Below are 10636 nucleotides of genomic sequence, written 5' to 3'. Positions count from 1 at the left end.
ATACTTATGATCTCACCAGCTTTAAAGCTGATACTCGCTTTCAAAATAACTTGTATTCTCAGGTCACCAATAGACAGGTACCGGTGCCAGGTTTTTGAGAAGATGGAGCTTGTTCAAGACTCCTCTTTTATTTTGATGTACTTTTTGGTGTCTATATAACTTGACAAAACACACTTGTATGAAATTATATTATTAATGCAATGGATGATGTTGTTGCTTGTTTACTACTTTGCATTGTTGTGATATTATACATGACGCCGCCACCCCCGAACGATTCCGCCGTTCAGGTTTTGGGGTGTGACAATGCGTGTGTATATATAGATCATTTGGGCGTAGTATGTGAAGATCATTTGGGCGTAGTATGTGAAGATGTGTGACACAATTTCGGGTGCAAACGTCTGTAAGAATGATTTTGTGGGTGAGCGAGGGGTGACGAGTAATCTGATTGCGGAAGTATAGTAAGAATGACAATTATTGGACTGTTAATTTGGGAAGGGAAATACGATCATGCCGACGACATTCTCCGACACCTGTAGCTTTGCAAGTGACGACGTCATTCCAGAAGCCTTCTGATTGTGTGTTGCCATTGACATCACTCAATACATCAAGAAACCCAAAAAAGAAAAGAAAGAAGAAAGGAACCCTAGAAACAAAACCCTAAAATTCAACGGCGCTTTGTGAATACCCCGAGCTTCATCATCAACAGGAGGATCATGACCGGAAAAATCAATCCATTGAGGAGCGTTAATGTCTTCATAAAGTATGTCCTTTTCGAACTTCGAATCCTTCCAATCGATCACAGCTACATTCATTGATGGATTAGAGAGAGAGAAAAAAAAAAGAAGAAGAAGAAAATGACTACATGTCGATATACGCTCTTGATTAGAATGAAATTAGGATTAGGAATGAAAAGTAAAAAGAAGTTACCGTGCGTATTTTGGTCGATATGTCAGCAAAACGTATTTTGGTCTAGGATGATGTCATCAAAATAATCCAAAAGTAGAGATGTAAGGAATGAAATATAATCAAGGGTCCTTGTTTCTTCATTTTAGAATTTAAGGTTCTCTTTTAATAATATTTAGAGATTAGAGATGATTTGGGATTGAATTTTTTTTTTTTTTTTGCTATTATTTTACCTCACCCCTTCAACAAGTATCATAAATATAATGAAATGATAAAACAATATATAAATTATTACTCAACGAATAATTTTAAATACAATGTAATCATAAACCATATGAACGTGATTACATAAGAAATCTTGGCTCTAGAACAACAAGAAATACCCTATGAAGGTTACTCCAGTCCCAGCTAGAATAAATGGTGAATAGACATAACTGGAAGCAGCAGCTGAAGGTGTTACGGTGGGACGGCTCCCTTGATTGGTAGTGGGTATTCCAGAATCCACACTGGTAGATGGTGGTGATAAGTCCGGTGTCATATCAGATTGTGGTGCCAAAGTTGGTGTTGTTTTTGATTCAGGTGCTGAGGTTGGTGTGATCGTCTCTGGTACAGTAGAAGTACTTCCTGGAGATGGAGCTGGCCCTATCCATTTCAACACAAGCAACAAGTATTATATAGCTTATCTCACTACCATTTTATAACGATTCTGAATCTGAATGGGTTGATACACAAGCCTAAAAGAAGCCATTCAAGAGAACATTAAAATGATTATTACCTGCCGAAGGAATAGGAGCTGCTGCAGCAGCTGCAAATTTTGAAATGAACACATAAATGGTAAGAAAAAATCACAGACAGATTCTTCTTATACAAACGATACTTTTGTTGAAAAAAAAATGTTGTTGTATCAATCTACCAACCTTTACACTGAAGAGGCACACCCGGCATGCGGCAGGCACGGGGCAGAGAGATGGCAAGGGTCTGGTTGATGGGAATTTGGAAGGGTACGCTGCCTGTAACAATTAGGCAGAGACAATCTGTGCCACTGCTTGTGATGGATTTGAGAGAATTGCAGCAATCGGAGGTCGGTGTAGAACTTCCGTTTGTGGTGCTATTGGTTATGAAGTTCAAACATGGAGTAAAGGTAGTTATCATCGATGGGGTGCATGGAGTGCTAATTTGACTGTAAACAGGTACCACCACACAACATAATGCCACAGCTAAGGTCACAACTAACCATCGGAAAGCCATATTTAGGATCAAGTTTTGGTTTGTAGCTGGAGATGGCTGAAGCAGGTTGTATTGATAGGGTTAAGGAAAACAAAGAAATTTATAGATGGAAGAATTTTGAACTGAGTGAAAAGGTGGTTATGTAGTTCAACTAACTTCAACAATTTTGTGTCTTTAATGATCAAAGCTTTTGACTTTTTTATTACATGGATTTTGCAACTGGAGAATTGGTCGAATTAAATTATTGGTTCGTTAGATTTGGTAAGCCACCTAAAACCGGTAATTTATTTAAAAAACAAAACTAAATAAATCTTACGGATCATAATAGGATCATGCCTTATAAGTTTTATAAAGCATATGTCGTGTTCTGACCAAAAGTCCAAAACTTCAAAATAAAATCATATAAACTTTCAAATTACAAAACTCACAAATAAAACAAAGTGTTTTTGAAAGTCAAAAATTTAGTTCAAATTGATTTTCCAAATAATATTATATAAGTCAACTTTTCTATTGCAAAAATCAGTTGTTAATTTGGTGAAGAAATTCTATTAGGCGAAAATCAATGAAAAATGAAAACAAGCAACCATGTGTTCACATCATGCACAAAAGATGAGTAGAAAAAGTAATACCAAGTAATTTTGATGTAAGAAAATATATATGCAGCCTGTCATATTTTGAAGTCATAGTTTCATACAAAGGTGTAATCGTTGTTTAAGTACAAGAAAAAAAATAGATTCACAATTCACAGTCGTACAAACAGGCCACACAAGGAAATAATAGGGCTGCTTCTAATATTAATACTTGAATTACATAGTACTCATAGGAAATAACAGAGGGCGTTAAAAATGTGAACTCTTGGGAGAGGTTGCAGATGTTAATTTAATGAGTTGTTTACAAAGAGCCAACTTTTCAATGTCTCACATTTGTAGCTAGAAAAAAAAATGTGATTCTAAGACTTTTTCTTGTTGAGCCTTCAAAAGATATGAGGTGAGGTTCACGATTCATAAGTACTTTACATTTCATTGGAAGCTTGTAATACTTGATTTTCATAACAAGTATTTTTGTGTCGGAATGGCCAGGATTTAGTTGAAGAAAGTGATAGATTACACTGGAAAGTTCGTAATTTTTGTTGTGTCAACTTGTAATGGATTTGTTCCACTACTACAAAAAGGCAAAAAGGACCCGGTTAAATATTGTAATGAAATCTAATAGATCACGGTTTTACAACCAGGTCTTATTAAGCTATTACAACCTAGTTACCTTATATTAAACCAAGTTTTATTCATGGAAGACAATGCGTTCTATATGACAACAGAGCCCGGTTCTCAACCATGCAACCGGGTTCTATCATGCAAGTCAAAAATAGATCTTGTTCGATCATATAGCCCAGTTCTGTTTTATGCAACCAGTCTTTTTACTTATTGTTTATATTTTTCTGTTAAATCTATAAACCCAATACCAAGATAATTATTGTTACATTTCAAATTCTGCACTTAATATACCCAAATAAAGAAATTTTTTTATTAATTTCCGATGACTTTTTACATATTTACATCCACTAACACTAGAATCCAACCTGAACAAGATGTTCACATATATACCCATTTTGACATCAATCTCATTGCCACAACCATCAATTTGTTCATGTTGCTCACTTGAATCACCCCAATATATATGAGCCGTCCAAACTAGATGTGCACTCGAAGACACATATGCTTCTTGTTGATAAATGTCTATCAAGCTTATCGACACCTACCGAGAGAAAATAGAGCATACTTAAACAAACTGCAAATGAAAATGTGCTTTTACATAGAAACAAAAAATATCAAAAATACATACATTGCAACCCTTAGTATCTTAGTCTTCGAACTTGATCATCTTAGGTGCATGTATATCCCTTCCCAATTGTTTATCACATTCAAAATAATATTAGTAATAACAAAAGAAAAGAGATCATTCAGATTCTTATAATTTTTCAGCGCTCAATCTTCTCATGTCATTCCAATTCCTTTTCAAAACTTCATCTATCAACTTTCCGCACTACCTTTCCTCAGTTCCTACAACAAAAAATAGTCACCATGAGGTGTATACGAATCCATGTCTATAACGACTTTTGGGGCATAAAGTATAAGTTGGATGTTAGATAAATAGAAATGAAAAAAGAATGGAGAAATTAAAAATGGAAAAGTAAGCAAACATTGGACAATACTTTCAACTACATAGAAAATTGGAGAAGGATGGTATATTGAACAACTAAACCAACATACGAATAAGGGATAAAAAAATAACTAAACCATTATTGGACTGAAAATATAAGTAGGATGTTATACAAAGAAACAACACCAATAATTAAATTGAAAAACAAAAGTTACACCAACAAATAATTGAAAAAGTAAAAAAATTATAGATGAAAGTAGAATGCTATACTAGATAGGACTGAAAATGGAAGCGTTATGAAAAAATACTTTCAGAAACCTTGTCCAAGGATTGTTGGTAAGAAACTATAGATAAAGCCTATGTCTTAAGAACATTGTCCAAAAAAACCACTAATAATTGTAAAGTGTAATAAGGAACATACTAGAGAGAAACTGTAAGTGGGATGCTACACAGGGTGGGGTTCTTTCACCATACAAAGTCTCAAGTTTCTAAAATCGAAAAGGTGGTGAATATTACTTTAATCAGAAAATCATTTTGGAGTTTAAAACAAAGATTTTTTCTTTTTTTTTTCTTCTAAATCAAAGTTCTCATTAGGGCCTAAGATGGCTTGGGTTCCTAAATATATTTATTTATGTAGGTGATTCGTGACAAGCAGTTCAATTCTTAATGATACATTGATAGTGGTTGTTCTCGTGATATGACTAGAAGGAAATCACAACTGGGAGAGTTTCATACTTTAAAATATGGTGGAAGAGTGAAGTATGCGAATAATGCAATTAAAGAAATCAAATGATACAAAATGATAACAAATGGAAAATTCATAATTCATAAGGTAGCTTATGTAGAGGATTACAACATCCTCTAATTAGTGTTTCGCAACTTGTTGTATGTACAAGTCTTAAAGTTTCTTTTGAGGAAGAAGGTTCAAAAACTATACACAAAGAATCAAAGAAAACTTGTTTGAAGTCAAAAGGAAAAGGCGAAATGTATCCACTCAACTTGAATTCTATTCAAGGAAAACCTTATGTGTGTTTGCTTGTGAAAGCATCATTAGATGATAGTTGGTTGTGGCATAGGAGACTGTCGAATCTCAACTTCAAAGATATTAACAAACTTGTTCTTGGAGATTGGTCAGAGGTCTACCTCTTCTCAAATATGAAAAAGAACATATGTCTGTTGATTGTGAACTTGGAATGCAAAGAAGGAAAATTCATCCTTTGATCATGAATACCAAGATAATCAAGCCACTGAAATTAATACATATAGATCTTTATGGTCCACCTTCGATTGAAAGCATTGGTGGTAGCAAATACATTTTAGTTATTGTTGTTGATTTTTCTCGTTTCACTTGGATATTCTTTCTTAAATAAAAATTAGAAACCACGAAGAAGATGACTGATTTTATCTATCAAATTGAACTTCTATTGTGAAAGCCTATTTGGAAGATATGAAGTGACAATGGAATAGAGTTACATACACCATCTTTATACGTACCTCGAGTTGTGCTTATGAACGTGTCACCTTGGAAATGTGTCATTCGGGTTCAGAAACAGGGCAATATGGGCCCTTAATTTATTGGTCCTTTTAGGATTATCGTCTGAATGGGAAGGTTGCATACCGGTTGGATCTACCTGATGAGCTCAACAAGATCCACAACACCTTCTATGTCTCTTAGTTGTGGAAGTGTGTAGCCGATGATTCTGTAGTGATCCCTTTGGATGATATTGAAGTTGGTGAGCACCTGAAGTATATGGAGAGGCCGATTGTGATGCTCGACGGGACGACCAAGGCTTTACGCAAGAAAGTGGTGACCCTGGTGAAGGTGTAATGGCAACACTAGAAAGGTTCTGAGCGGATGTCGGAGCCTACGGATGAGATGAGGAGAACTACTCAGATTTGTTTACAACAGCATACTTCGAGGATGAATTCAGGTGCAAGTTGGGGAGAGTTGTAACACCTGTGTTCTAGGTACCTTTCATTCTTGGCTTTAAGTTTAAAGTCTTTGCAAAATCAGTCCTTACGCAAGGCGTAGCTGGTTAATGAACAACATGATTTCTTTTGAATATGCTAGGAGTATGTAAGAGTGTGGAGGGCGTACTCACAAATAGTTCAAACCCTAAACTTAACAGTTTGCACCCTATTTAAGGAACTTAATAACATCAAAACTCTCCTCATCTCCAGCCTTCATCCCTCTTAGTCCTCATCTTGAAACCCTAATTCTTGTTTGCGGGTTTTGAAGCTCTTGAGTGTTATTTTTAATGTTCTTGGCGGTGAAGGAAGAGACTTGAAGAGGTGGCGTTTTACTCAAGAATTAGGATCCAAATTCTTCTCATCCTTATGCATCTTCAGGAGGTATAAAGTTCAAATCTTCATACTTGCCTTGCTAGATCTTGTTAGGGTGCAAGTTATGACTTTTTGTCCCAAAAACCTTGATCTATTGAGTATTCTCCATTCCATACCGTTTAAGCTATCCTTTCAAGCATTTAAGAGTATTTAATATCATAAAAAGGCTAGCTTGGTCCTTCGTTTTCTTCCATGCAAGAGTTATGGAGTTTTATATTGTTATTTGATTTAGGGTTTTGGTTTTAGTATCCTTATAGCCATGAAAAGGCTTAAATATTGCAACTTTATGTTTTTAGACATTTATTAGGGTTGGATCTTAAGCTTGGATGTTAAGTTTTATATTATTAAGACATTAAAAAGTAAGTTTAGACTACAATGGATTTTGCGGGGAGTACTCTTGAGTACGTTGAGCGTAATAGGCTGCGACTTCGTAACCCTTTCCAAAACGAGTTATACGTAGAGCGTAATTAGGAGTATGTAGGGTGTACTTTCAGAAAGCAATCTTGGGAAATCTTTGGGCCTTAGGGCATTATGGGTTTTTGGTGTTTTCTAGTTGGGTCTTGTAAGGGAAGGGAAAAATGGTCTTTTTCCCTTAGTAAGTTAAAGGATGAATTTTACCCTCATTTATGGGGATAAAATCCCGATTATTAATTAGAGTTGATTTTTGGGTTGTGATTAGTGTGAGGAGTCGTAGTAGCAGCACCCCGAGTGTGTGTTTCAGATATCTTGAGTTGAGGTGGGTCTTCTCACCACAGTAGTGGGTGGAAGGCACCAATACCGACTCACTGATTTGTATCTGTAGGATGTATGTGATTATGTGATTATTTTTGATATGATTGTATGAATTATGCATGGAGTTAATCTGGACATGGAGTCATGATAGGCTCGGGATTGATACAGACCCGACACAACTATTTTCTCTTCCATGGGTTTGATACAAACCCAGAGGTTTTTACAGACCTAACACTGCCACGTGCTATTATATTTATTTGTATGGTGTATGTTGTATTTTTGGGAAGCTCACTAGGCTTTATGCATACATATATGTTTTGGTCTCAGTTACTTTTGTTACAAAAGTGAAAGGCCCGACGTGATGGCACAACATTCTCCCCCTCGTGATTTCTGTAGTTATGATTTATTTTACTATGATATTTTGTGATAGTTTGTAATTTTAACTTAAAATGAAATTTTTACTAATGAATTTTGGGACGTTACAAACTGTGTGTGTTCAACGAACTTGTCCCAGTGATCTTGGCTAAGAAATATTGTACAATATCGTTTAGGAATTCTTTGAAGCTTGGCAGTAATCCCTAAGTTCGGCTTTATATACTTTGCATACAATTTTCTTATAAAATTTCGTAGAAGAATACCAATTTGATTCAATATATGTATTTTCTTCGACAATCTTCAATTCCATATAAATGCTGAAATACGAATAACTAGTATGTTAGGCATTGAATGAAATTTCAATGGAGAATAACAATACCAAATGAGTTGGATATAGAAAAACATTATTTACCGTTATCTCTTCCAATAGTTTTTCCTTGACTTCTTTTGTTACCTTCTTCGAGTTGAAAACACTAACTCCTACCCTCTCTTGTACTAGGTCTCCCAGATAACTAGGTAATTGTGATCTATACTTCCCTGCTAACCTTCCAAATTCATCGAACTTTAAACGTTTTTTTGTTCCGCCACAATTTGTATGTTGGGTCTATAAATTTTTCAATCGATTCAAGACCCTCTTCCCTGTTTTCTTTGTAGTCTCTATATTGCTATCGAAATCGTTGGAAGTATAGTCTTCAAGTTCTGAATCATCTAGGTTTGATCCATCATCTTGGTCCTATACTATTTCAAATATAGGCACATCTACAATCGGTGCGTTTTCTCCTTCCGTGATTAATTCTTAATTGAGCATGAAAAATAACATATATGTTAAATGAATAAGATACCATATAATAACATTTAGCAAAAATTCTTGATTTAGGCTTTCATCGAATAGTTGGTGTGAAACAAACATAGTTTTTAAAAAAAATGAATTTCGTTACGACATAATTTGTAAAAATATACTATCTAAATAGTTGCTGTGCAACTAACATAGTTTTTAAAAGAATGAATTTCGTTATGGCAAAATTTGTAAAAATATACTATCAGTAACGTTTTTAATTATACTGAATAAAGAATGATTTTGGTAAAAGAACCCCTATAGTATAACTGATTTGCTTTCACACTGTAGAAGACGATAAAAGTGATTGAATAAAACAATCTTCATTATAAAGATGAAAATAATCGGTTCCTAATTTCAAGGATGCTACCTAATATCTCGACATTACCTTTATCGAATCGATTTGATACGGTTTTGGCGGTGAGATAGAAGAAGATTTCCCGCCTTGATTTTGAAGAGTAAACACATTCTTGAACTTTGCTTGCAATCCTTTCTGAACCCTAAAACGATTCTGGAGCTGAAAAAGATCTAATTGCTCCTAGATTTCATCCTACCCTCTCTCAAATAATTTGAAACTGTATTAACACTAGAATTTACCAAATTTAATAAAAATTACATTTTGGTCCTTATAGATAATTAGTTTACATTTTCGGTTACAGTTTGGTTTTAAACCACATAACTTGTATCGGTATTTGTCACTCAAATATGAACACATATAAAAAAAATAATCAAAACTTCCATATAAATTACAACAATTCGTAAAATGTGTGGTGAAAATCTCATAATTTATGTTGAAAAATGTTTTTATATGTGACCATCACTGAAATGAGATGAACTTTTTTTATATTATCTAACAAATATTATAAGTTATTTCAGGTTGCATGGATTCGTGCTTAAATAAGAAATACAAAAATACGCGAAAGACGGAATACCCAAAGACGGAAAAATAGTCGTATATTTGGTCGTTTGAAGACAAAAACAAATAAAGGGATAAAAATTGTCAAGACTTCAAAACCTCAAGGGTCAAATATGGAAATTTAATTCATTAATTGAATTTAATAGACATATTTGATTTCTTAGTGAAGTGAAAATGAGAAACAAAGCAAAGCCACGTTTTCCTCCTACTACAACTTGCACATCACAGCTACAACCTCAAACCAACTTAAACTTAAGTGGATTAGATATCTTTCTTCATATATATATATATATATATATATATATATATATATATATATATATATATGTACATGTGTATGTAGTGAGTGTGTGTGTTATAGAGAATAGAAGAGAGAAAGAGAGTTAGTATTCTTGTGAGCTTTCACCAACCAAAGAACCCACTGCATCTTCAACAAGATCAAAAACATCCTCATTTTCATCAAGAACAAGCTTCATCTAGAGAAGAAAATGAAGAACACCAAGATCAACAACAAGAAAATGAAGAGCACATACAACACCCACTACTATTCATCATCTTCTTCATAAACCTTCACCACCTTATAACTCCATTTTAACCACCTTATTTCACCCTTAAAATAACCTCTAAATACTCTCCAAACACCCTCTAAATACCCTCATTAAACCTCATCCAAACCCCTTTTAAATCACCTCAACCATCACCACCTTGCTGTTTCTAAATTAGAATCTGCAAGTCAGAAAATAAAAAACTAAACACAACACAACCAAGATACGACTAAGGAGATTTTCTCCACAAATTCTTTAGAACCTTACCTACATCTAGGAGTTTTCATGGACAATTTTGACCATGGAAAACCCCAAAGAGACACAAGAGAGTCTTGGCTATCCAGAGAGATTTATTTCGAAAATAGAGAAAAGAGAATGATATTCATTCTCTTTGTGTTTACGTTTGCTAAAACTTGAATAGATAAGTCAAGTTATTTGGATTAATATCATATTGGTCTAGGCCAAAGAAATATTGGGTCAAAAATCAAGTGGGCTAAATCAATTATCTACTAGACCCGATAAAACAAAGTTTTTCAAAACCGCACCGCTCGACAAATTAAACCCAACTGAATATTGAACAAATAGAAACAAAATCTATTAGGT

The 10636-nt window shown here is 34.3% G+C and overlaps 1 protein-coding gene across 2 annotated transcripts; it reads right to left on the bottom strand.

Annotated features, from left to right (window-relative positions):
- Positions 1-1172: 1172 nt before the first annotated feature.
- LOC145062067 (non-specific lipid transfer protein GPI-anchored 20-like) lies at positions 1173-2210 on the bottom strand. 2 transcript variants are annotated; one of them, XM_079009684.1, is made up of 3 exons: positions 1821-2210; positions 1679-1708; positions 1173-1545 (listed from the first exon to the last, which is right to left on the bottom strand). In XM_079009684.1, exons 1-3 carry the CDS (start codon positions 2149-2151, stop codon positions 1268-1270), a joined length of 639 nt encoding a protein of 212 aa, XP_078865810.1. In that variant the 5' UTR covers positions 2152-2210; the 3' UTR covers positions 1173-1267. The 2 variants fall into 2 exon arrangements, with proteins under 2 accessions (XP_078865810.1, XP_078865812.1); XM_079009686.1 differs by having other exon boundaries at positions 1173-1539.
- Between the last annotated feature and the right edge of the window lie 8426 nt (positions 2211-10636).

The sequence above is a fragment of the Lactuca serriola genome, chromosome 7 (assembly GCF_051521515.1).
Source record: "Lactuca serriola cultivar US96UC23 chromosome 7, Lser_US96UC23_V15, whole genome shotgun sequence".
NCBI lineage: Eukaryota > Viridiplantae > Streptophyta > Magnoliopsida > Asterales > Asteraceae > Lactuca > Lactuca serriola.
Note: the sequence above shows the minus strand (reverse complement) of the source record. Positions and strands in the feature narration are given on the sequence as shown.

Excerpts from the sequence above, each read along its gene's own strand:
- LOC145062067 (XM_079009684.1), bottom strand. The coding sequence starts at position 2,151 with ATGGCTTTCCGATGGTTAGTTGTGACCTTAGCTGTGGCATTATGTTGT. Across the intron at positions 1,709-1,820 it reads TGTGCCTCTTCAGTGTAAAG|CTGCTGCAGCAGCTCCTATT; the intron begins GTTGGTAGATTG and ends CAAAATTTGCAG. Across the intron at positions 1,546-1,678 it reads AGCTCCTATTCCTTCGGCAG|GGCCAGCTCCATCTCCAGGA; the intron begins GTAATAATCATT and ends TGAAATGGATAG.